General features: G+C 44.7%; 1 protein-coding gene across 1 annotated transcript in view; it reads right to left on the reverse strand.

The window, feature by feature from the left end:
* Positions 1-26,164, reverse strand: part of LOC117258046 (uncharacterized) — a 29,427-nt gene that overhangs the window by 1,080 nt on the left and 2,183 nt on the right. Inside the window, exons 2-12 of the mRNA XM_078170398.1 lie at positions 25,232-25,263; positions 17,583-17,609; positions 17,226-17,430; positions 17,081-17,137; positions 15,331-15,496; positions 15,078-15,202; positions 14,863-14,986; positions 14,593-14,775; positions 14,336-14,452; positions 14,074-14,206; positions 11,396-13,287 (exon numbers count right to left, since the gene is read on the reverse strand). Coding sequence (XP_078026524.1) covers positions 11,396-13,287; positions 14,074-14,206; positions 14,336-14,452; positions 14,593-14,775; positions 14,863-14,986; positions 15,078-15,202; positions 15,331-15,496; positions 17,081-17,137; positions 17,226-17,430; positions 17,583-17,609; positions 25,232-25,263 — 3,061 coding nt within the window. The remainder of the gene's footprint in view (positions 1-11,395; positions 13,288-14,073; positions 14,207-14,335; positions 14,453-14,592; positions 14,776-14,862; positions 14,987-15,077; positions 15,203-15,330; positions 15,497-17,080; positions 17,138-17,225; positions 17,431-17,582; positions 17,610-25,231; positions 25,264-26,164) is intronic.

Raw genomic sequence — 26,164 nt, forward strand, 5'->3', positions numbered from 1 at the left:
TGTAACCATAACTAAACAAAATCGTACAAAAAGAGCTATTACAGGTAATGGGTAGTGAAAAGGCAACCACATGGTGTTTGGGGAGGGAGACAAAGCAGGAATGGAAAGAAACAGAAATGATTTAAGAGGCGCTGAGTTATTTATCCACATGTATCAACATTTCATTTATAAAATTAAATTATTAAATATCACAGTTATACAGTCAATATCTGTATGTCGAGTCAACCCCAGCTGGATCTATTATATTGTCATACTCTTATACTGGATGAATTATTAACATTTAAGAATTATTAAAGGGTGCGCCGGTGGCTTACTGGTAGAGCAGGCGCCCCATGTACAAGGCTGTTGCCACAGCGGCCCGGGTTCGACTCCAGCCTGTGGCCCTTTGCTGCATGTCACTCCCTCTCTCTCCCCCCCTCACGCTTGTTTGTCCTATACATTAAAGGCTAAAAAGCCCCCAAAAGTATCTTAAAAAAAAAAAAAATATTAAAGAGCATAGCAAATAAATTAGAATGTTTTATCACCACATCCATTCCAAAAAATACTGCATTATTAAGAAAAATAAATAGTGAAATTATGCGACTACAGTGTATAAATAATAGAGTACTGTCATCACAAATCAAAAGTGTACGGACTGAAAAGGACAAACTGTGGACTTCTGAGCTAACTGTGGCCACAGATAATTTAATTAGTAAAGGTGTGGACAGGAGGAACAGGAGAAGAACTAGTTTGACAAACACGTGAGTCAGCTACTGTATTATTATTTACTAATAATTTAATATTGATTATCAATTTCCAAAGCTCTGCCTCATCAATAAAGCTCCTGATTAATTATCAGGTTGTGATAATTATACCATTTTAATACCATAGGATGTTAAATGACTCAGGTGTTGGCTAAGTTTGATCTGACTCAACATGTTGGTGACTGTATGCTTTTAGTCAACCTTTTTAAAGGTTTACCACTATATTGTAACATGCCCGACAATAACAATAAATGAAATGAAAACAGAAAAAGCATGTTAACCCCCTGTCTCATGCACCACACGCACAAATTCTACTTGTTTGGCAAGATAAAATTATTAATGTTTTCTCAGTTAAAATAATTGAAAACATGGTGTAAAAATATTTGATATAAGTTTGATACTCACAACCAGATCAGAGATGGAGGCAACTACTGTCTCTTATTGCTGTCACTGAAGACGTATGGACATGAGGCTTAACATAGGCAGCTTAAGTGGGTGGGGCAGATTTTTGGGATGAGGACAATGTTGCAGTATTGTCTATGTTACTGGTTCATTTTTTTGTCTTTTAGATTTCAGTTTAAAGTGCGACATTTTGAACTTTATTTTCAAATTAGGCTGAGCAGGAGTGCTCACTCTTCCTACAGCGAGTGGCTATCACGCTTACTTGTTGCCTACTGAGCCATAAGAAGAAGAAAATGCATCAACTGTTATGAGAGTGAAAACCTCGTTACTCCTCGACATTATTGTTTTGATATTTTCTCCTGTCATCTTCTCTTTTTCCTGCAGTGAAAATCTAGTTTGTTTTGATATTTTCTCCTGTCACCTTCTCTTCTCCTTGTAGTGATTGTTGTGACAGTTTTCACAAATCCTGTCTTTTCACTCACTCTCACCTGTTCTCTCTGTATTGTTTCATTCTTTTATTTGTACAATATTAAAAATATGAATTGAATTGAATTAAAGGTCTTGTGTTGTTCGGCAGGGTGTTCCAGTGAGTTGTGACTTTAACGGAGAATGCTTACTGCCCAGGTGCAGTGTGACCAAAGGGTGCAGAACAATCTCTTATATGTGGGATTTGTGTATATTTTATAGAGTTCTCCAAATGAAAGTAAGTGAAGTCACATAATTGAGGAGGGGTCACAGCACCTCAAGTTTTTACACAGAGCACAAATTTGAAAATTATATTTTAAAAAAGCTCAGAAAATGAGATTTGGTCAGTGTGAAGAACACTGGTAGTGACATATCCAGAGGGCTTGTTTGTACAAAGACTTTAGTGCAGAGGTCGTCAACATTTTTCAGGCCAGGGACCTCTTAGCTCATAGAGAGATGGAGCAGGGACCCCCTACTACATGTATTGTTTAAAACTGAGTTGCACTTAAGGTAATTCTCTGATTATTTTTTGTTCATCTGGTTTTTGTGTTTACCTGAAGCTACAAAGTTGGCAGCAGTTGTAGCATGGATAGGTGTATAAACCTCCCCCTCCCCCTCTGGCCTTGAGCCAGTGGTTTCGGAGGTTGACGGTGTGTTAGGGTCTCTTGTCTGAAAAGTTACAATATGATTCATTGTGGCTCACAAGAATGTTTGTACACACACTGGTAAATGTATTTCAATAGTATGCAAGTATTTGTAGTGATTTAGCATTACCTAGCTCACATGTTTGCACAAGGATTGATGAGTAACAGTTGGCCTGTTATTAATGTTGTGTACTGTAATTTTTATTTTTATTTTTTTTTAAATGAACAGGCCAATTTACCTCTGCTAATAATACGTTAATAATACATATCAGTGATTCTGAGGACCCTCTATGGGTCAAGCTCCCACAACAAGGACCCCCTTTTTAAGAAGGCTTCAGTGGTTTAATGAATGTTCTCCAGCCTGCCCCAAAACATATAACACACTGGGGAAAAAAAGATTATAGCATGCACAGATATCTTGGTTGCATCCACAGAAAGATAATTTCTTATTTCTCTTGAACAATAACTGTATAATAAGAGCTTTATGTATAGAACCAACCTTTTGCCCAGTTCATTCACCTTCGATAAAAAGCCATTATCCTACAAGAACAGCACGAGGAAAATGAATGACGGAAACATCTTTTCTTCTTAGATACAGGGCTCTAGACAGCGACCAAAATGGTCACATTGATTTAAGTGCATGACGCAGACTGAAGTCTCTACGAACAGTGACAGAGTGACAGCGGAGTCATAATACCAGCTTAAATGTGCATCAGGGAGCATGCTGTCATGTAGCAGCTATATATTTTAAAGATGATTAATATGTAGCTGCAAATACTTAGATGTCAGTCAGAATATGGTCTAATAACAATCCTTCAACTTAGCTAGATTTACTCTGCTGCACTGCAAATCAACGATGACTCAAACTTGCGTACATAAGCTGAGACCTGACATGAGATTTGATCGTAGCCTCTGCCGACGTCCACATTGATTAATGCCGAGCTTTCCGTGGAAATGACCATACGCCCAGTTTTCTGTCATATGTTTTTTTAATAAATGAGGGGCTGGGTGTTTTTGCATCTTCAGTTTAGAGGATTAGGATGTTTATTACAATTTCAGTAATGTGCTACCTTACATTCGACACATTGCTCCTCTATGCTGCATTCGTCTTTGCTGTCACTGGCACACCAGCCTTAAGTGTTGATAGGCTATCAGTGAGGCTACAGAGTGAGGCGGACAGAGAGGCAATGGCATTAGAGCCAAAATAGCCAATTTTTTAGTTAACTTTTTCGGCTATTGTAAAAAAGAGGGGGAAAAAAAGGACTTAAAAATGAATAACTACTAAAATGGTGCAACCAATTACTTGCTGGTGCGACCAGCTAGGAAAGTTTGTAGCACCTGTGTCACCAATGGAGCCCTGGAATACCATGACGACAAAAGTTGTTTTTCCTTTTTCTGCCTTTCCAAAACTTCACACATATAATAACAGTTCAGCCCTGAAAACCTCTATAAAGGAATTTTGAATCACTATCATTGCGCCACCTACTGGCAACAGAAAGTTACTTTGTTCATTCTTTGATGTCCCTCTTCTAGCAGGTTAATCAGACCCACCTCAAATTTGCTGATAAAAAGTCCTAAGACCTTGATCATACTCAAAAATGAAGCTCTTGAGTTATACAAAGCATACCACCCAGGATGATGTGGTTCCATCAATGAGTGCCAGGGCTTATTGATTTATTGTGGCAGCAATAGCTCTGTCCCTCACTACTCAGTCTGGAAACCTGAGTGTCACTGGTTCAGGTCCCCTCATGGACCAAGTTCACAGTGGGGACTAGTAGCTGGCGAGGTGACCTTGAGCGAGGCATTGAACCTCAGGGCACCTAACCAAGTGTAGCTCCCTCACTCTGACATCTCTCCATTCATGCATGTGTATGGGTCCTGTTTGTGCATGAGTGTGTATTTTGGTCTGTGTGTGTAATGTTGTGGTTTGTTGGTCCAACAAAATTTAATCGTGAGCTAAAAACAGTTAAAAACAACAATGTGCTTCTGACTGTAGTGTTAATCCTCTAAAACTAAGAAGAGAATAAGAATAACTTTATTCATCTCCAAGGGGAAATTCAATTATTTGTCAGCTCATTTATTATATGTCAAAGAATTATAAAGCCTGATGGCTGTTGGTATATAGGATCCTCTGTGTCTCTCTGTCCTGCATCGAAGAGAGAGGAGCCGTCCACCACAGTTTTTTTGGTCCATCAAGGTGTTGTGGAGTGGATGATCTGGGCTGTTCATGATGGCTTTGAATATCTTCAGTGTGCATCTCTTCACCACCTCCTCCAGTATTCCAACAGACAGTATTAGCAGCATTTTACATCACATTTATTCACTGATACAAAAAATTACTACTCTATTGAGCTGCTTAGTCTTGGACTTTTTTGTACTTTCATTTAAATTGCTTTTCCATGAGTGCCAGTAAGTCAGATTGTTTTCAAAGTATCTTGTCTTTTATCTCATAAAAACCTGACAGACAAAGAATGACCTATAAAGAACAACGAAACAAAGAACAAAATATGCTACAATTTGGTGAAAAACTCATGGAATCGTATTAGCAATATTTAGTTTTATTTATTTACATGGAGGCCTATATAAATATATGCGATATGCAACATTTGTGTCATTATATAGGACAAAATATGCAATGGCTAAACATGAACCAACAAGAACAAGACCATATGGGTTAGATGCACCAACAATTACAGACATGCAGCAACCATATAATGAAGTAACATCACTTAAATATACACAGTACAAGCTGTGTATGGATATAATAAATAATGTAAAGGAAATATATTGACAGATATGGATGGCAGGACATTGCCACTCTCAAAGGTATACTACACATGACTTGTCAGTTACTGTTTGTATGTATGCTCACCAACAAAAGTGAAAGCCAGCCCCAAATTATCTCTTGTTTGAGATTGATCTTTGTGTGCTTACCTTTTCGCCTAGCAATACTTGTCTTCCCTGTCTGAGATTTTAGCTTCCCCTTGGATGCATGCAGCTTATGGTCTGGCACTTTCTCACTGCCTTTTTATAAAGTCCCAACCTCACCTGTACACTGTTGGGATACATACCCAGAAATGCCCTACACATAAAAAAATAAGAGGAAAGTTAGAAAATGCAGGCAGGGAGCAGTGTCTCAAAGACACTGCCACACATTCTAGTGTGTCATAAGTTATGGTTGAGAGGGATTAATTTTGTATCGCTGTTTTTTAGGAAAATCCTGCACAGTATACCTTTAACATGGACACACATTTACAAATGGATGACAGTATGGATAACTTAATGCTGAAAGACCTGGTGTTGTGATATTAATGTGTAGTTTTGTTTGCTATAAAAGAGGTTGAAGTAAAATATATTATTTATTTTTCCAGTGTTTTAGCATTTCAGTGGGGAAAGGGAGCTTACACAAATCCATCTGAAAATGTTAGTGCTGACATTTCATACCTGAATCGTATTTTTAAAGTTATGTACCTGAGTGTTCTTAGTCACGCCAAAAAAAACAGGCATATCTAAAACGAAGCATTTTCTTCCAAACATAACTCAACATTGATGGATCAGAAGATAGGATAGATGTAACAGCTTTTGACAAAAATCCCATTTGTTGATAAGAACAAATATGAATGGACTGTAAAATGATAAATTGCAACTCTCCAGTTAACAACATACACCGCAAGATTCTTGAAAAGTCAACCCTGTTGAGCATTTTTGCCTGATGCCTTCCCCAAATACACAGTTGAAAAAATAGGTTGGGTCAGTACTGTCAGGAAAGTGCCCAAATTGCTGTCCATTACATGGATCTGTATTAGGTGGAGCAGCTGTTGTGGGAGCTGCAGTTGTGGGAGCTGCTGTTGTTGGAGCGGCTGTTGTGGGTGCAGCTGTTGTGGGAGCGGCTGTTGTTGGAGCTGCAGTTGTGGGAGCGGCTGTTGTGGGAGCTGCAGTTGTTGGAGCTGCAGTTGTGGGAGCAGCTGTTGTGGGAGCTGCAGTTGTGGGAGCGGCTGTTGTTGGAGCTGCAGTTGTGGGAGCGGCTGTTGTGGGAGCTGCAGTTGTTGGAGCTGCAGTTGTGGGAGCAGCTGTTGTGGGAGCTGCAGTTGTGGGAGCAGCTGTTGTTGGAGCTGCAGTTGTGGGAGCGGCTGTTGTGGGAGCTGCAGTTGTTGGAGCTGCAGTTGTGGGAGCAGCTGTTGTGGGAGCTGCAGTTGTGGGAGCGGCTGTTGTGGGAGCTGCAGTTGTTGGAGCTGCAGTTGTGGGAGCTGCTGTTGTTGGAGCTGCAGTTGTGGGAGCTGCAGTTGTGGGAGCTGCTGTTGTTGTAGCTGCAGTTGTGGGCACGGCAGTCGTGGGAGCGGCTGTGGTTGGAGAGGCTGTTGTGGGAGCCGCAGTTGTGGCAGCAGCTGTTGTGGGAGCAGCGGTTGTGGGAGCGGCTGTTGTGGGAGCGGCTGTTGTGGGAGCAGCTGTTGTGGGAGCTGCTGTTGTTGGAGCTGCAGTTGTGGGAGCTGCTGTTGTTGGAGCAGCAGTTGTGGGAGCGGCTGTTGTGGGAGCGGCTGTTGTGGGAGCAGCTGTTGTGGGAGCTGCTGTTGTTGGAGCTGCAGTTGTGGGAGCTGCTGTAGTTGGAGCAGCGGTTGTGGGAGCGGCTATTGTTGGAGCTGCAGTTGTGGGAGCAGCTGTTGTGGGAGCTGCAGTTGTGGGAGCTGCTGTTGTTGGAGCAGCTGTTGTGGGAGCGGCTGTTGTGGGTGCAGCTGTTGTGGGAGCCGCTGTTGTGGGAGCAGCGGTTGTGGGAGCGGCTGTTGTGGGAGCTGCTGTTGTTGGAGCTGCAGTTGTGGGAGCAGCTGTTGTGGGAGCTGCTGTTGTTGGAGCAGCGGTTATGGGAGCTGCTGTTGTGGGTGCAGCTGTTGTGGGAGCTGCAGTTGTGGGAGCTGCTGTTGTGGGAGCGGCTGTTGTAGGAGCGGCAGTTGTGGGAGCTGCTGTTGTGGGAGCTGCAGTTGTGGTAGCGGCTGTTGTGGGAGCTGCTGTTGTTGGGGCGACTGTTGTAGGAGCGGCAGTTGTGGGAGCAGCTGTTGTGGGAGCTGCTGTTGTGGGAGCCACTGTTGTTGGAGCGGCTGTTGTGGGAGCTGCTGTTGTTGGAGCCACTGTTGTTGGAGTGGCTGTTGTGGGAGCTGTTGTTGTGGGAGCGGCAGTTGTGGCAGCGGCTGATGTGGGAGCTGCAGTTGTGGGAGCGGCTGTTGTGGGAGCGGCTGTTGTGGGAGCAGCTGTTGTTGGAGCAGTTGTTGTGGGAGCGATTGTTGTGGGTGTGGCAGTTGTGGGAGCTGCTGTTGTTGGAGCAGCGGTTGTGGGAGCGGCTGTTGTGGGAGCTGTAGTTGTGGGAGCGGCTGTTGTGGGAGCAGCTGTTGTTGGAGCAGTTGTTGTGGGAGCGATTGTTGTGGGTGTGGCAGTTGTGGGAGCTGCTGTTGTTGGAGCAGCGGTTGTGGGAGCGGCTGTTGTGGGAGCTGTAGTTGTGGGAGCGGCTGTTGTTGGAGCAGCGGTTGTGGGAGTGGCTGTTGTGGAAGCTGTTGTTGGAGCAGGTGTTGTGGGAGCGGCTGTTGTGGGTGCAGCTGTTGTGGGAGCCGCAGTTGTGGGAGCCGCTGTTGTGGGAGCAGCGGTTGTGGGAGCGGCTGTTGTGGGAGCTGCTGTTGTTGGAGCTGCAGTTGTGGGAGCAGCTGTTGTGGGAGCTGCAGTTGTAGGAGCTGCTGTTGTTGGAGCAGCGGTTATGGGAGCTGCTGTTGTGGGAGCTGCTGTTGTTGGAGCAGCGGTTGTGGGAGCGGCTGTTGTGGGAGCTGTAGTTGTGGGAGCGGCTGTTGTGGGAGCAGCTGTTGTTGGAGCAGTTGTTGTGGGAGCGATTGTTGTGGGTGTGGCAGTTGTGGGAGCTGCTGTTGTTGGAGCAGCGGTTGTGGGAGCGGCTGTTGTGGGAGCTGTAGTTGTGGGAGCGGCTGTTGTTGGAGCAGCGGTTGTGGGAGTGGCTGTTGTGGAAGCTGTTGTTGGAGCAGGTGTTGTGGGAGCGGCTGTTGTGGGTGCAGCTGTTGTGGGAGCCGCAGTTGTGGGAGCCGCTGTTGTGGGAGCAGCGGTTGTGGGAGCGGCTGTTGTGGGAGCTGCTGTTGTTGGAGCTGCAGTTGTGGGAGCAGCTGTTGTGGGAGCTGCAGTTGTAGGAGCTGCTGTTGTTGGAGCAGCGGTTATGGGAGCTGCTGTTGTGGGTGCAGCTGTTGTGGGAGCTGCAGTTGTGGGAGCTGCTGTTGTGGGAGCGGCTGTTGTAGGAGCGGCAGTTGTGGGAGCTGCTGTTGTGGGAGCTGCAGTTGTGGTAGCGGCTGTTGTGGGAGCTGCTGTTGTTGGGGCGACTGTTGTGGGAGCGGCAGTTGTGGGAGCAGCTGTTGTGGGAGCTGCTGTTGTGGGAGCCACTGTTGTTGGAGCGGCTGTTGTGGGAGCTGCTGTTGTTGGAGCCACTGTTGTTGGAGTGGCTGTTGTGGGAGCTGCTGTTGTGGGAGCGGCAGTTGTGGCAGCGGCTGTTGTGGGAGCTGCAGTTGTGGGAGCGGCTGTTGTTGGAGTGGCTGTTGTTGGAGCGGCTGTTGCGGGAGCTGCTGTTGTTGGAGCTGCTGTTGTGGGAGCGGCTGTTGTGGGAGCTGCAGTTGAGGGAGCGGCTGTTGTGGGAGCAGCTGTTGTGGGAGCTGCTGTTGTGGGAGCGGCTGTTGTGGGAGCTGCAGTTGTGGGTGCAGCTGTTGTGGGAGCCGCAGTTGTGGGAGCGGCTGTTGTGGGAGCAGCGGTTGTGGGAGCGGCTGTTGTGGGAGCTACTGTTATTGGAGCAGCTGTTGTGGGAGCTGCAGTTGTGGGAGCGGCTGTTGTGGGAGCAGCTGTTGTGGGAGAAGCTGTTGTAGGAGCAGCTGTTGTGGGAGCAGCTGTTGTTGGAGCAGTTGTTGTGGGAGCGATTGTTGTGGGTGTGGCAGTTGTGGGAGCTGCTGTTGTTGGAGCAGCGGTTGTGGGAGCGGCTGTTGTGGGAGCTGTAGTTGTGGGAGCGGCTGTTGTTGGAGCAGCGGTTGTGGGAGTGGCTGTTGTGGAAGCTGTTGTTGGAGCAGCGGTTGTGGGAGCAGCTGTTGTTGGAGCAGCGGTTGTGGGAGCTGCAGTTGTGGGAGCTGCTGTTGTTGGAGCAGCGGTTGTGGGAGCAGCTGTTGTTGGAGCAGCGGTTGTGGGAGCGGCTGTTGTGGGAGCAGCTGTTGTGGGAGCTGCAGTTGTGGGAGCGGCTGTTGTGGGAGCTGCAGTTGTGGGAGCAGCTGTTGTGAGAGCAGCTGTTGTAGGAGCTGCAGTTGTGGGAGCTGCAGATGTGGGAGCGGCTGTTGTGGGAGCAGCTGTTGTCGGAGCAGTTGTTGTGGGAGCGATTGTTGTGGGTGTGGCAGTTGTGGGAGCGGCTGTTGTAGGAGCAGCTGTTGTTGGAGCAGTTGTTGTGGGAGCGATTGTTGTGGGTGTGGCAGTTGTGGGAGCTGCAGTTGTGGGAGCTGCCGCTGTGGGAGCAGCTGTTGTGGGCGCGGCTGTTGTGGGAGCTGCTGTTGTAGGAGCTGCAGTTGTGGGAGCAGCTGTTGTGGGAGCTGCAGTTGTGGGAGCGGCTGTTGTTGGAGCTGGAGTTGTTGGAGCTGCAGTTGTGGGAGCTGTTGTTGTGGGAGCAGATGTTGTTGGAGTGGCTGTTGTGGGAGCAGCTGTTGTGGGAGCAGCTGTTGTGGGAGTTGCAGTTGTGGGAGCTGCTGTTGTTGGAGTAGCGGTTCTGGGAGCGGCTGTTGTGGGAGCTGTAGTTGTGGGAATGGCTGTTGTTGGAGCAGGGGTTGTGGGAGCGGCTGTTGTGGGAGCAGCTGTTGTTGGAGCGGCTGTTGTGGGAGCGGCTGTTGTGGGAGCTGCAGTTGTTGGAGCAGCTGTTGTTGGAGCGGCTGTTGTGGGAGCTGCTGTTGTGGGAGCTGCTGTTGTGGGACCTGCAGGTGTTGGAGCAGCTGTTGTATGAGCTGCAGTTGTGGGAGCCGCTGTTGTGGGAGCTGCAGTTGTGGGAGCGGCTGTTGTGGGAGCTGCAGTTGTTGGAGCAGCTGTTGTGGGAGCGGCTGTTGTGGGTGTCGCAGTTGTGGGAGCTGCTGTTGTTGGAGCTGCTGTTGGAGCAGCTGTTGTTGGAGCTGCTGTTGGGGGAGCGGCTGTTGTGGGAGCAGCTGTTGTGGGAGCTGCAGTTGTGGGAGCGGCTGTTGTGGGAGCTGCAGTTGTGGGAGCTGCAGTTGTTGGAGCAGCTGTTGTGGGAGCGGCTGTTGTGGGTGTGGCAGTTGTGGGAGCGGCTGTTGTGGGAGGTGCAGTTGTGGGAGCAGCTGTTGTGGGAGCTGCCGTTGTGGGAGCTGCTGTTGTTGGAGCTGCAGTTGTGGGAGCGGCTGTTGTGGGAGCTGCAGTTGTGGGAGCAGCTGTTGTGGGAGCGGCTGTTGTGGGTGTGGCAGTTGTGGGAGCGGCTGTTGTGGGAGGTGCAGTTGTGGGAGCTGCCGTTGTGGGAGCAGCTGTTGTGGGCGCGGCTGTTGTGGGAGCTGCTGTTGTAGGAGCTGCAGTTGTGGGAGCAGCTGTTGTGGGAGCGGCTGTTGTTGGAGCAGCGGTTGTGGGAGCGGCTGTTGTGGGAGCTGTTGTTGTTGGAGCTGCGGTTGTGGGAGCAGCTGGTGTTGGAGCAGCGGTTGTGGGAGCAGCTGTTGTGGGAGCGGCTGTTGTGGGAGTTGCAGTTGTGGGAGCTGCTGTTGTTGGAGTAGCGGTTCTGGGAGCGGCTGTTGTGGGAGCTGTAGTTGTGGGAATGGCTGTTGTTGGAGCAGGGGTTGTGGGAGCGGCTGTTGTGGGAGCAGCTGTTGTTGGAGCGGCTGTTGTGGGAGCTGCTGTTGTGGGAGCTGCTGTTGTGGGAGCTGCAGTTGTTGGAGCAGCTGTTGTTGGAGCGGCTGTTGTGGGAGCTGCTGTTGTTGGAGCGGCTGTTGTGGGAGCTGCTGTTGTGGGAGCTGCTGTTTTGGGAGCTGCAGTTGTTGGAGCAGCTGTTGTTGGAGCGGCTGTTGTGGGAGCTGCTGTTGTGGGAGCTGCTGTTGTGGGAGCTGCAGGTGTTGGAGCAGCTGTTGTATGAGCTGCAGTTGTGAGAGCCGCAGTTGTGGGAGCGGCTGTTGTGGGAGCTGCAGTTGTTGGAGCAGCTGTTGTGGGAGCGGCTGTTGTGGGTGTCGCAGTTGTGGGAGCTGCTGTTGTTGGAGCTGCTGTTGGAGCAGCTGTTGTTGGAGCTGCTGTTGGGGGAGCGGCTGTTGTGGGAGCCGCTGTTGTGGGAGCTGCAGTTGTGGGAGCGGCTGTTGTGGGAGCTGCAGTTGTGGGAGCTGCAGTTGTTGGAGCAGCTGTTGTGGGAGCGGCTGTTGTGGGTGTGGCAGTTGTGGGAGCAGCTGTTGTGGGAGGTGCAGTTGTGGGAGCAGCTGTTGTGGGAGCTGCCGTTGTGGGAGCTGCTGTTGTTGGAGCTGCAGTTGTGGGAGCGGCTGTTGTGGGAGCTGCAGTTGTGGGAGCGGCTGTTGTGGGTGTGGCAGTTGTGGGAGCGGCTGTTGTGGGAGGTGCAGTTGTGGGAGCTGCCGTTGTGGGAGCAGCTGTTGTGGGCGCGGCTGTTGTGGGAGCTGCTGTTGTAGGAGCTGCAGTTGTGGGAGCAGCTGTTGTGGGAGCGGCTGTTGTTGGAGCAGCGGTTGTGGGAGCGGCTGTTGTGGGAGCTGTTGTTGTTGGAGCTGCGGTTGTGGGAGCAGCTGGTGTTGGAGCAGCGGTTGTTGGAGCAGCGGTTGTGGGAGCAGCTGTTGTTGGAGCAGCGGTTGTGGGAGCTGCAGTTGTGGGAGCTGCTGTTGTTGGAGCAGCGGTTGTGGGAGCAGCTGTTGTTGGAGCGGCTGTTGTGGGAGCTGCTGTTGTGGGAGCGGCTGTTGTGGGAGCTGCAATTGTGGGAGCGGCTGTTGTGGGAGCTGCAGTTGTGGGAGCAGCTGTTGTGAGAGCAGCTGTTGTAGGAGCTGCAGTTGTGGGAGCTGCAGATGTGGGAGCAGCTGTTGTGGGAGGAGCTGTTGTTGGAGCAGTTGTTGTGGGAGCGATTGTTGTGGGTGTGGCAGTTGTGGGAGCGGCTGTTGTGGGAGCAGCTGTTGTTGGAGCAGCTGTTGTGGGAGCGGCTGTTGTGGGTGTCGCAGTTGTGGGAGCTGCTGTTGTTGGAGCTGCTGTTGTGGGTGTCGCAGTTGTGGGAGCTGCTGTTGTTGGAGCTGCTGTTGTGGGAGCAGCTGTTGTTGGAGCTGCTGTTGGGGCAGCGGCTGTTGTGGGAGCCGCTATTGTGGGAGCTGCGGTTGTGGGAGCGACAGTTGTGGGAGCTGCAGTTGTGGGTGCTGTAGTTGTGGGAGCTGCAGTTGTGGGTGCTGTAGTTGTGGGAGCTGCAGTTGTGGGAGCTGCCGTTGTGGGAGCGGCTGTTGTTGGAGCTGCAGTTGTGGGAGCGGCTGTTGTTGGAGCTGCTGTTGTGGGAGCTGCCGTTGTAGGAGCTGCAGTTGTGGGAGAGGCTGTTGTGGGAGAGGCTGTTTTTGGAGCTCTAGTTGTAGGAGCTGCAGTTGTGGGAGCGGCTGTTTTGGGAGCTGCTGTTGTGGGAGCTGCTGTTGTGGGAGCGGCTGTTTTGGGAGCTGCTGTTGTGGGAGCGGCTGTTGTTGTAGCGGCTGTTGTGGGAGCTGCAGTTGTTGGAGCTGCAGTTGTGGGAGCAGCTGTTGTGGGAGCAGTTGTTGTGGGAGCGGCTGTTGTGGGTGCTGCCGTTGTGGGTGCTGCCGTTGTGGGAGCTGCAGTTGTGGGTGCTGTAGTTGTGGGAGCTGCAGTTGTGGGTGCTGTAGTTGTGGGAGCTGCAGTTGTGGGAGCGACAGTTGTGGGAGCTGCTGTTGTGGCAGTAGCTGTTGTGGGAGCAGCTGTTGTTGGGGGAGCGGGTGTTGTGGTCATTGTAGTGGGAGTCGTCTTAGGACCAGTACTTGTAGCATTAGCGGTACTTAGGTCAGGAAAACCTAAACGAATAAGAGTCAGATTTTGTATAAATTGTTCATCAACCCTGTAGAATCATCACATCATTTTTTTGATTGTCAGCATAATACACTCTTAAAATGTAAAAAATGGTAGATTTCATTACTCCTGATAGCATTAAAGGAACACTGTGTAGTGTTTTCAGTTGTTAATTGGCAAAAATTAATGTCTGCATTCACAAATATGTCATCATATGTGTATTATTACCTCCACCAATAATCTGACTTATTCTCGTAAAAGGAGAATTTCGGATTTGTTTGTACATTGGGTGGGTAAGTTGTTTGGGGGTTCCATAATGTTTAACCATTTTGAGAATACATCCGCCGGCAAGGGAGAGGGATCCCTCTTCCAGGACCTCTTCCTGAGGTTTCCACCGTTTTTTCCCCCCGTTAAAGGGTTTTTTTGGGGGAGTTTTTCCTTATCTGCTGTGAGGGTCCTAAGGACAGAGGGATGTCTTATGCTGTAAAGCCCTGTGAGGGAAATTGTGATTTGTGATATTGGGCTTTATAAATAAAATGGATTGATTGATTGATTGATTGATTGATGGTTTCATCAGTGTTATCATAGCTTTTTGGTACACAGCAGCTACCGTTGTTGCAATACGTCTTTGAAACAATGAGGCGCTAGGGTGCGCTATCCGTTTGAATGCAATATACGATTTCAACATCGGATGGGAGAAATTCCTACACACTGTGGCTTTAAGTCAAATACACATTTCAAACCTCCATCCCATGACAGGATAGGATAGAAATGTTTTAAATTTTAGTTACCTGGAACCAGCAGAGCATGCAGGTGGCTGATGAGGGGGCATTTGCCTGTTTTACAGAACTGTCCACTGTTGTCATCCAGGTCCAGAGACCAGATAAAGGCTCCTCCAAAGTTGTTAGCTTTCAGGTAATTGACCTGAGAGGACAATGAACAAAACACTTCAACAGCTTAAGCATTGTTGATAAAATATTTGTTTAACTGATTTCTGTACAACCAGTCTTTTTCAAGTAATTAAGCAACAGTTTGAATTAAACTGATGATTACCTTGGTATTAAGGCTGTCATTGTTGTCAAATCCAACCCACTGGTTTTCCGCTATGGCAAATGGAACTTTCTGATCGGTTATCAACCGGGGTGTAACCCCCTCAAGATAAAGGCAAATCTGAAAAGAAAGGTCAAATTTCACATGTAGATCTAATGTATTCATTCAAACAGGAATTTTCACACTAAATTCAGTAAAAGCCGTCAGCCTGTCACAAGGCTACTGATATAATCAATAACATTCATAGCTTGCAGTTTTACCTCATAAGAGGCCCAGAATCCTTCTTCACCGGTGTAGCAGCCTTCCTCACCAGGACCATTGGCTGGTGCTCCAACATTACTGGATGCAGAGGAGAGGTTAAATGCTCGCCCGTATGCTGCTAACCCCATGTTTATCTTTTCTGGTGGTGCTCCCTGGTCCCGCCAGTACCGCATGGCATAGTCCTGCAATGTGGAGAAAAATGAACAATTAGAGTGAGCGGTCATCTCCAAAGGCTTTTAGGCTTTTACAATATGAATCCCTGTACTTACAGTGTTGAAGTAGGTTTTGTTTCCAGTGTCCTGGGATCCCTGATATAAGGGGCTGTGATGTCCTGTGACACTTTCCCAGGGGCCGTGAAAGTCAAATGTCAGCACATTAATGAAATCCAGGTACCTGATTAAATGCAGAGGAGACCACATTCACCAAAACATGACTGTAGCTAATCACGGGTATAATGTCAAGAATCATATTAAGGAAGTTTTACTTGGCAATCTGTGGGACTTCATAACTGGCATCGATGATTGCTTTCTCAGCAGAGACACTGGAAGTGATGAATAATCTGTCACGGTTTGCCGCTGTTCCCTCAGCCACAAAGGCCTCTTTTAGCTCCTATACAACACAGAAGCACAGTTCAGTTTCACTTAAGTATAAAATCTAACAATTGTATACATGTGATACTGGTCTACAGTTGGTTTATTTGACAGTGTCTGTCCCAGAAGAGACATTCATCATCTCACCTTGCACAGTAATGTGAATCTTTGCTTGTCTTGTGGTTGGCTTCCAGGTCTTCCAGGGTGCCTCCAATCAAGGTTTAGGCCATCAAAACCATTTGCTCTCAGAAATGTGATAGCAGACTGGATGAACTGTGCTCTTTTTTGTTGTGTTGCCACCATTGAACTGAATCTAGTAAACATTTGAACAAAACAGTGCTTTGAAGAAGACACCCCACATACTGCACTATTGCTTTGATAGGCATTTAGTTTTGCCGTTATTGGGTAAGAATCCAATAAATTCTGAGCATATTGTAATTCAAGTGGTCCAAGAGACAGGTATATTTCTGTACATCCCCTGGGTTTTGTTCTCAGGCTTTAGCAGATCTAGCCAATGACAGGAGACTTTGGCCAATCACAGGTCATTTCAGAAAGACAGCTGCAGCTTCAAGGTCATGTTCATGTAGCAAACTGTAGCTAACATTTGAGCCTCTACTTACATTGCATCCTCTATCTTTCTCCCCGCTGCTACAGAAAACCTGTAGCAGGTATTTATTTATTTATCTTATTATATTTCTTTTTTATGGTGATGTTGTCTCATTAACAAATTCAATGTAAATAATAATTGAAGTTAGATCTCATAATGCAATTTAATGTTTACAGATACCAAGGATACTGACCACCATTATGTACCCCTATTTGTGTGATGCTTTTCCAGCAACCTGCTTTTGGTGTCACATCATGTAATGACTGTATCTGGTATAAATATTTCTTCTCACTGAACTATATTTAAGTGTGTATGATTATGTAGTTACTAAAAATTGTCATCACGTTTTGTTTGCGTGTGCTGATGGTACCTTGAAATTTACTTGGGTAGGTAATGAAATATTAGCCTCTCAACTTGTGGTCCTTCATTGTATGAGAGCATTCACCATGCATGCTGTGCAAAGCACAAAAATAGTTTCATGGCGAAGAAAAGGCCAACATGTTGCTACTACTACTCTTTGCACTAGGGCTGTCCCAAACGATTATTTTTCTAACGATTAATCTAGCGATTATTTTTTTGAGTAATCGACTAATGTAATGTTTCATTTTTCGATTAGTTTAACGATTATTTTTTCCATTATCGATTATTTTTACATTATTTGATTAATGAGGCAATTTAAACAATATGAATACCAAAACATTTCTTATTAACATTAAAATTTATTGAAACATCAGTGTTTCCCCTACCATTATATTAGCTAATAGCCTTATGTTATTTATCTTATGTCATTTCTGTCTCTACATAGTCGCACGTTTACAATTCTCCTCTGCTCTCTGTAAAGCGCACGGCTGAGTTCGGCCCCGATGCGCACACAAACACAAACAAACACGTGCGCGCGCACACACACACACACATAGACACACACACACAGGTGAGCGGCTGCATTTTCCGACCTGAGTGAGACAATTATAACTGAGCCTGGCCCGAACCTGCAGCACAGCACTGTGTACACAGTAAATTGAGCGGAGCCTGTGTTGCGTTCGGGCGTTGTCACGTAAATAACAAATTCTAGCACTTGAGTAGGCCATAGCACAATAGCACAGCACAGCACTGCTGCTGCTGCAGCACTGCTGCTGCTGCTGCATGCCGCCATTTTTTTGTTTGACCGATGCGTCGATGCTAATAATTCGCGTCAACATATTTACGTAGTTGCTGACATTGTCGACGCGTAGCCCCAGCCCTACTTTGCACTGACACTAAAAGGCCCAAATGATTTTTGTTGTAACTTACTTTTGTATGTTAAAGCTCAAGCCACCAACTGCCAACAGGGTTTTGAGCAGTGGATTTCTGTGGGAGCATAAAAGTTTAGGAATGATTATTAAACAAAAGAAAATTCTGCACCATTTCCACAGTTGTTATAGGCTGAAGCACTGACCTGGTTTTGAGTCCATTAAAGGCCTGATAGCGTTGTATGTCAGTTGCTCTGCTGGGGACCAGCTCATGTTGGTTGTTAATGTCAGAAAAGGCGTAGATCAGATGGGTGCACTTGTTTGGATCAATATCTGAAATGGTGAACTTCCCGTACTCCGCTCTGTCTTCAGCCAAACTGTTATAGTAACACACCAGCCTGGAGGAAGAGGCTGAGACATGGAACAAAATCATGATGGTTTAAATTTGTTTTTGAAAACATTATTTATATCAAAATCCTTAATTATAAACAACCGTTGACATAGGGTCATTTTTCATCTGCTAATAAGACTGTTGATTATGTTAATGCATGTTATAAACTCACCCAAGCTGGCGATGATCAAACAGAGACCTTCAAAGTTACAGACTGGTCAGTATTTAGGTTAAAATCAGAACTTAATAGGTCGGCTCACCTAAATTACAAAATAAAAAAAATAAAAAAGTTTTCTCACTCACACTTACTGGTGTCTATCATTACACATTAGGGATGGGTGATACCAAACTTTTTAAATTCAATATGATACAGATTCCTTTTGTTGAAATTTAATGATACTCATATATATCATTTCTTAAATGAGCATGTGATTTTTTAAAATGTTATTTTTATTTTCACAAAAGATCGTCAAGCTTGTGTGCGTGCATAAGGAGTTGGTGGTAGAGTAAAAGAGAGAATGACGGAGAATGCGGTGAGCTGACAAGAGAGAGTAGTTGGAATAATGAAAGTTCATATAGCACTGAAGTTATCAGGTGAATGTGCGGTCATGTAGTGGTAATATAATAAAAATCTTCATTTATAAAGCGCTTTTCAAAACAAAGTTGCAAAGGGCTTTACATGGTTGATCCCGGATTTAAAACAATGCAGGATTCAAGCAAATAAAATGAGGCAATTTGAAGAAAATACTAAGAACAATAAAAATAACATACAGTACAGGCCAAAAGTTTGGACACACCTTCTCATTCAATGCGTTTTCTTTATTTTCATGACTATTTACATTGTAGATTCTCACTGAAGGCATCAAAACTATGAATGAACACATGTGGAGTTATGTACTTAACAAAAAAAGGTGAAATAACTGAAAACATGTTTTATATTCTAGTTTCTTCAAAATAGCCACCCTTTGCTCTGATTACTGCTTTGCACACTCTTGGCATTCTCTCCATGAGCTTCAAGAGGTAATCACCTGAAATGGTTTTCCAACAGTCTTGAAGGAGTTCCCAGAGGTGTTTAGCACTTGTTGGCCCCTTTGCCTTCACTCTGCGGTCCAGCTCACCCCAAACCATCTCGATTGGGTTCAGGTCCGGTGACTGTGGAGGCCTGGTCATCTGCCGCAGCACTCCATCACTCTCCTTCTTGGTCAAATAGCCCTTACACAGCCTGGAGGTGTGTTTGGGGTCATTGTCCTGTTGAAAAATAAATGATCGTCCAACTAAACGCAAACCGGATGGGATGGCATGTCGCTGCAGGATGCTGTGGTAGTCATGCTGGTTCAGTGTGCCTTCAATTTTGAATAAATCCCCAACAGTGTCACCAGCAAAACACCCCCACACCATCACACCTCCTCCTCCATGCTTCACAGTGGGAACCAGGCATGTGGAATCCATCCGTTCACCTTTTCTGCGTCTCACAAAGACACGGCGGTTGGAACCAAAGATCTCAAATTTGGACTCATCAGACCAAAGTACAGATTTCCACTGGTCTAATGTCCATTCCTTGTGTTTCTTGGCCCAAACAAATCTCTTCTGCTTGTTGCCTCTCCTTAGCAGTGGTTTCCTAGCAGCTATTTGACCATGAAGGCCTGATTGGCGCAGTCTCCTCTTAACAGTTGTTCTAGAGATGGGTCTGCTGCTAGAACTCTGTGTGGCATTCATCTGGTCTCTGATCTGAGCTGCTGTTAACTTGCCATTTCTGAGGCTGGTGACTCGGATGAACTTATCCTCAGAAGCAGAGGTGACTCTTGGTCTTCCTTTCCTGGGTCGGTCCTCATGTGTGCCAGTTTGGTTGTAGCGCTTGATGGTTTTTGCGACTCCACTTGGGGACACATTTAAAGTTTTTGCAATTTTCCGGACTGACTGACCTTCATTTCTTAAAGTAATGATGGCCACTTGTTTTTCTTTAGTTAGCTGATTGGTTCTTGCCATAATATGAATTTTAACAGTTGTCCAATAGGGCTGTCGGCTGTGTATTAACCTGACTTCTGCACAACACAACTGATGGTCCCAACCCCATTGATAAAGCAAGAAATTCCACTAATTAACCCTGATAAGGCACACCTGTGAAGTGGAAACCATTTCAGGTGACTACCTCTTGAAGCTCATGGAGAGAATGCCAAGAGTGTGCAAAGCAGTAATCAGAGCAAAGGGTGGCTATTTTGAAGAAACTAGAATATAAAACATGTTTTCAGTTATTTCACCTTTTTTGTTAAGTACATAACTCCACATGTGTTCATTCATAGTTTTGGTGCCTTCAGTGAGAATCTACAATGTAAATAGTCATGAAAATAAAGAAAACGCATTGAATGAGAAGGTGTGTCCAAACTTTTGGCCTGTACTGTATAGATAAAATACCATCGATGAAGCAGATAAGCAAAGTTGGCAACTAAGTGCCCTGTGGATTGCACCGAGGTACAGCTAATTGAATTATTACAGTGATAGAAAATAAGACACAAGATTAAAACAATAAAAATAATCAAATGAGACATATATAAAACAAACATTGTGCTGAAACTATTTAAAGGCTTTTTGAACAGATACGTTTTAAGAAGGATTTTAAAAGATGTCACTTATTCAGCAAGCCTCAGGTTCTCAGGCAGGGAGTTCCAGAGCTGAGGGGCCTTGACTGCAAAAGCCCTGTCACATTTAGTTTTGAGCCGGGACTGAGAACAGCCAATCAAGCCCTGTCTGAGGATCTGAGGCTGTGTCCTGGCTCATAGGGGAGAAGCATTTTAGCAATGTAGCTGGGGGCTAAGCGATGAAGTACTTTAAAAGTGATCAGTAAAATCTTAAAATCAATTCTAAAACTGACTGGTAACCAGTAAAGAGAGGCTAAAACAGGGCTGCTAAGGTCATGTTTTCCAGTGTTTGTTAGAAGCCGAGCAGCTGCATTTTGCACTAGCTTTTTGGCTCGACCCGTAACACAATGAGTGAAGAAATGAAAGAATGGATGACCTTCTGAAGATCATGTTGAGAGACAAAGGACCTGATTTCAGAGATGCTACTTAATTCATAGAAAGAAGACTGGACAACGCTTGTAATTTGTTTGTCAAATTACAAGCTTAAGGAGCAGATTTAATAATTAATAGATAATAACTAAAAATATATAATGATAACTAATAATTCAAAATTATGCATCATAAACATAAATTGCTACCAAAGATGAAGGGATAGAAATGGCATTCAACTTTTGCTATCAAAGACAGCTAGTTTATATTAAACAACAATACTCAACCTTATATTTGTTGGATGCCAACCTCATTTTTATTTTATTTACGAATGATAAGTATAGCTAACAGACTACAAACACATAATGTATTCATTTTGATTAAAGGTATAATAAGTTTTGCTGACACAATTGTTTACAGCATCAAACATCAACATGTTAAATTATAGCCTACTGTAAGTACTTTATAGATAATTAGTTAAACATAGCATATTAACAATTTTACATTTTACCTGCACAGTAAGCCCTGTGTCCTGCCTCATGACTTCACAGTGTGAGGCAACTGCCTTTGGCCAATGAGAGAAAAGAGGCTCCGGGGGGGTATTGACCTCTCAAAGAGTTGTAATTAAAAGAAGGGCTGAACTTGGCAGAATAGGAGATTCAACTTTGGGTGATTCCTTCTCAGTGTGGTTTTCCATGTGGTCGTTACTTCGAGATGTGTCATTCTAACTTCCACTAGTGATCTTGAGGTCATGTGAACAGTTCTAGAAGAAGTGTCAGTTTGAGTTAATGATTTAAGATTTAAGTTCTTCTCCATATGCTACACTTTTCTTCTTTTCTTTCTTCACAAATTGCATTTGTTTGTGGGTGTGAGGGTGCCTGGTCATGAGTAAACCTACAATTGGGCACTGTGTCCCGCTTGAGTTTCTGCTTATTTGTATGATTCAAAGCTTAGATCACTCTGTAAAAATATGCAGAATTTGAGTCCATATTTGCAGGGACTTAGAGTCACCACCTCATCCACTATAGTAGAGTTTACAGTTAGTGCCTTTGCTTTCTGTCCACTGACTGGAAGCAGAAGCAGGAAAAGCTAAGTAAACATTATACAAAGTATTGAAACGGTTTGGAAGTGATGCAGCCACCCATGTTTTGTATGTATATAATGTCATTTCAGTCAGCACCACTTCAATGCAAGAAAACTTTATTTCTACTTGCAGTGTGATATTTGGCACTATGGCTCTGTTCTTGGACCTCTCTGCCCTTCCATGTGCCTAGAAGGAAAGCCTGTGGCAGGCAGTGCATAGATGGAAAGCCTCAAGCAAGGACAGCAGCAGAAAAGACCCCCAGGTAAAGAACAGAGCAAGCATCAGTGACAATCAGGTATTACACTGATAGGTCAGACACAGTATGAAAAGAAGGAGCTGGGGTGGAGGTCGGTTGCAAAGCGGCTTGCAGAGGAAGCAGCAACAGTAGACAGGCTAAAGCAGTTTAAATAGGGCGTCCTGAATGAGATTTGCCACTTGGTTGCATTGAAGGAAATCATGTGATCTATCAGTTGGCTCCCTTCCATCAGTCAGCTGATCCATCAGCTGATTACTCTGCTTGAGATCAGCTGTGTTGGGATCTGAGCTGAGCTTGACACTATGGCCTGCCGAACTAACGCTATACTCAAATTTTTTTTTTTTCCAAGGAGTTGATACCAAATGAGTAGCTTGCCAGTATTGAAGTATTGATCCCACAGTATCAATCCAGCCATTCCTATTACAGATAGGTTTGGTTTTATTTGTCCAGCTTAATAAGATATCACTCTCTTAGATTCCTGCAGCCACCCAAAGACATTGGAGGTGAAAGGAATTTTGTTTTACTTAGTAAAGATTCAACAGCAACGTTTATTGTGGATAATGAACACTGTTGTAGTGTGGACTATCAAGCGTTACATGGACACTGTTTCTGGAACGAGTTTTCAAAGTATTTTCTAACTGCAGTTTGTCATTAGTAAGCACCACAAACTGGTGGCCACCTGGGCTGATCACTCTAAACAATTCTTGATGTTTCAGTAGACCTGCCTCAGCACATTTCAAAAGCATCTTAGAAGCTACTAAAAAATACACGTGTTGTATATGTTTAACCGAGGCACGGAGTGTTGCACAGAGCAGAACGAGTTGCCTTACCAACAGGCACTGTATGTGAAATATAGATACAATATAATTATGAGGATGAATGTATTTTAATTACTAAAACACAGCCAGAAACCTTTGATCCACATCATTCATAACTGAACTTTGAATTCTTTTAACTTTGTCTGTAGGCTACAGCACAATGAAGTAGGAAATAACAATGATAAACACAGCTGAAAGAGACAAAAAAAAAAAAGAATTTAAGTACATAGCCTACTTACTTAATGGCAGAAGCACAAATAAAGCAAAAACGACCAAATCAACAAAACTGCAAACTTATTAAATCATGCAAGCTAAAACGCTCTGCTTCTGAAATGCCTCCTGCGTGGTATGATGCCATCTGGAGGACGTAACAAAACCAGGTTGCAGCTGTGCCAGGCCATTATCCCTCCTGGCTCCCTTTGTCAAGATGGCAGTGAAGACAATAAAAATGGGGACTGATTAATCTCGCATCGTACCTATCGCTGGCAGATCATTATGTAATAAGTCAGTATCACGTTAGATGACCTCTCTTTACTGCAAATAAGAGAAGAACGAACACTCAATATGGACCAGCGTCTCAGAAGATCTAGATCGCTCGGGAGAAATGGGTACCAGGCAGATGAAACAAGACTCGGACCCGACAGTTACGGTTGAAAGGTAAAGAAAAAAATAAACATTTATTTTCTCTTCTTAAGTTCTTTTTTTCTTTTTCTTTTCTTTTGTAAGTATGAACAGTTTTTATAACATTCACCAGTGAATAGCAAAAAACATGTAGTTCAAGTCTGTACCATGTGCAATATAATAAACAAAATTCACAAAACCGTTTATAACTGCCACCTTTTCTTTCTTTTAGGTTTAGTTGGGATTCACCTATCAGGTAAGTGCCTAGTTTTTTTTTTTTGTATTTTCCTATTTTGTTTCCTTGTTGGAATGTATTAGTTCACTGTTGTCAGTCAGGCATTCATTAAGTTAATTATTCCTATTTTGTCTTGTTTCAGTTTTGTAAATCCTATTTTATAATGCCTCTGATCCAACAGGTGAGTCCTTTAAATTTCTCACTCTTTTGTTTTAAACCCAAATGAGATACCAAGCAAATAAAAATGTATACAAAAAAACAATACCTCTTAACTCAGCAAATTCACTACTCAATTAATATATCAACTTAACACATCATGTAAACACAAAAAAAGATCAAAGCGCTCAGTTCAGCGAGTTACTGTGCAAGTACATCTATGGCTATCAGTTCAACTCAGACTGTGTTGTTTCATTCGGCTGTTGTAGTGCGGTGTAATTGTGTCCCTTTACTCTGTTTAACTCCTTGAGGTTTGATGTGGGGCAAATGAATGTATTTGTCCTACCTCTTCTTGATGAACATCAGTAATTCAAGTTTCTCTTTTTCTTTTTTTTAAAGATTTTTTTTGGGCATTTTTTGCCTTTATTTGATAGGACAGTTAAGTGTGAAAAGGGGAGAGAGAGTGGGGATGACATGCAGCAAAAGGCCACAAGGCTGGACTCGAACCCGGGCCGCTGCGGCAACAGCCTTGTACATGGGGCGTCTGCTCTACCACTAAGCCACTGACGCCCCCTCTTCCTTTCTTTCTAAAGCCAGCCCGTGGGTTTGGCTCGCCACTCCAAGACCAACTACACCTTTCTCCACAAAGGCAAGCCGGGCTGAAGACTTAAGATCTCGTAGAATTACACTCTCACTTGAATACATCAAAGGGAAGGATCCGGAAGGAGGCGGCGGGATGTGGTGGGATGCCGTGGCGGCCTGGCCAAGACTTTTCTTTTAGCAATTAGTGGCAGGATTGTGAAAGACTTTTCTTTTAGCAATTAGCGGCAGGATTGTGACTACTACAGGCCTTTTTAGGTCGAAGAATCTGTGTATTCTGTGCTCTTTACTCTGTGCTCTCTGCTCTGCACGTCTGTCTCAGTCACTGCTCAGGCAGGAAGAGAGTGCATGCTAAGAATCACACAACCTCATTCATGACATGGGCCGAGCGGTTGCACTAGGGGGAGCTGTTATCACTCTTTTCAAAGACATGAGTTATATTTATGAAATGAATCATGAAATATTTATTTATATATGATTACTGTTCAACTCCTCATACTGCAGATTAATCTTCCCTTAGTTTATGTGTGTTTTAATCTAATTTACAGGGTTCTGGTAACCGGGGATTACAATTACATATCAGGTATAGAATTTATTTTCAGATCCTCTGGTTCAAAATGGGCCATGAAGCCATGCTAAAGGCCAAAATGTGGCCTACAACAGACGGTAAGGCTTGTTGTTTCTTGGAGTCAAGAGTTAATGCCTTTTTAAAATAGTCAGTATAACAGGTTTTTAAACAGTGATGGATACCAAAAACCACAAGATGTCCTTGAGCATACAGTCGTAAATGTGCACACAAAAAATGTGATTGATTGGTCCAGTTGTCTGCGAGATTACTTATGGACAGAGAGATACACACTCACATGCACACAAAGTCATGCAAGCACACGACCAATGCATGATCTCCACCAGGCTTACACCTTACAGAGATAACAAAACAAGTGTCTGCATGGCTAGATACACTGGAGTTAAGTGTGAAAATGTGTTTTTTTGATTTAGGTGAACCGACCCTTTGAGGAAACAATAACTTGAACAGTGTGTCTTACCTGCAGTGAGGATGAGTTTGCACATGCTGTCACTGTGAATAAGCAGAGGAAATAGAACAAATGTTTAATAGCTGAAAAAAAAAAACAACTACAGGATTTTCAAACAAATCTACACTCTGTTGTCATTAAACTGTTGCCAAAAAAATGTATTTTAAGTCAAAAAACGGCACATCTTTTATTCATTTTAGTTCACTACTAAAAGTTTTTGTTCTGTTAAGGTCAGTTTTTTACGTCAATATAAAGTAGGTCTGCATTTTAGGTGTCAAATTTTTAAACTGATGAGTTTTTCTGGCAGACACTGTTGGAAATGTCACTCAGGAAATTATTTTGACTAAAATAAGACTACAAACTTATCATTAATTCTTTATTTAATTTTCTGTCCAACCTGACCTTGTGTTGACTAAATATTGGGTATTTCTCTGTTAATGAGAAAATACAATCTGTTGCCATACAAAGTGCAGTTCAACGAAATTTCACCATATGACTGGAGATTTCAAACTGTTTTAGATATGTATCCAGCTCGAGTGAGGCTGTTTTAACTGTAATTAAAGTGTGTCACAGAGGAAACTCTGAAACTACATTTCTTAATGATATAACTTCTATGTAGAGATAATTGACCAAATCAACACCAGGGTAAATCTGGGACACAAAATAGTATTTAGAAACGGATGTTTGGTAATTTTGTAATGGTAAAACTGACATTAGCAGATACAGGTTACATTTAGGGTGTTTTCGCACTTGGTCCTTTTCAGCCCCTCTTCCAAGAGAACTCAGACCCCTCTGAAGGGAACCGTATGGTCTAAGTTCAGTTCATTTCAAGTCTGCGGTGCAGTTCACTTAACCTGTGCTTTGTGAACACTAAGCACTCCAGGTTCGCTTTGCTCTTTGCCATCGTATTCAGTCCTCTTGATCACATGCTGTTGCACTGGGATG

This window comes from Epinephelus lanceolatus, chromosome 8 (assembly GCF_041903045.1).
Source record: "Epinephelus lanceolatus isolate andai-2023 chromosome 8, ASM4190304v1, whole genome shotgun sequence".
NCBI lineage: Eukaryota > Metazoa > Chordata > Actinopteri > Perciformes > Serranidae > Epinephelus > Epinephelus lanceolatus.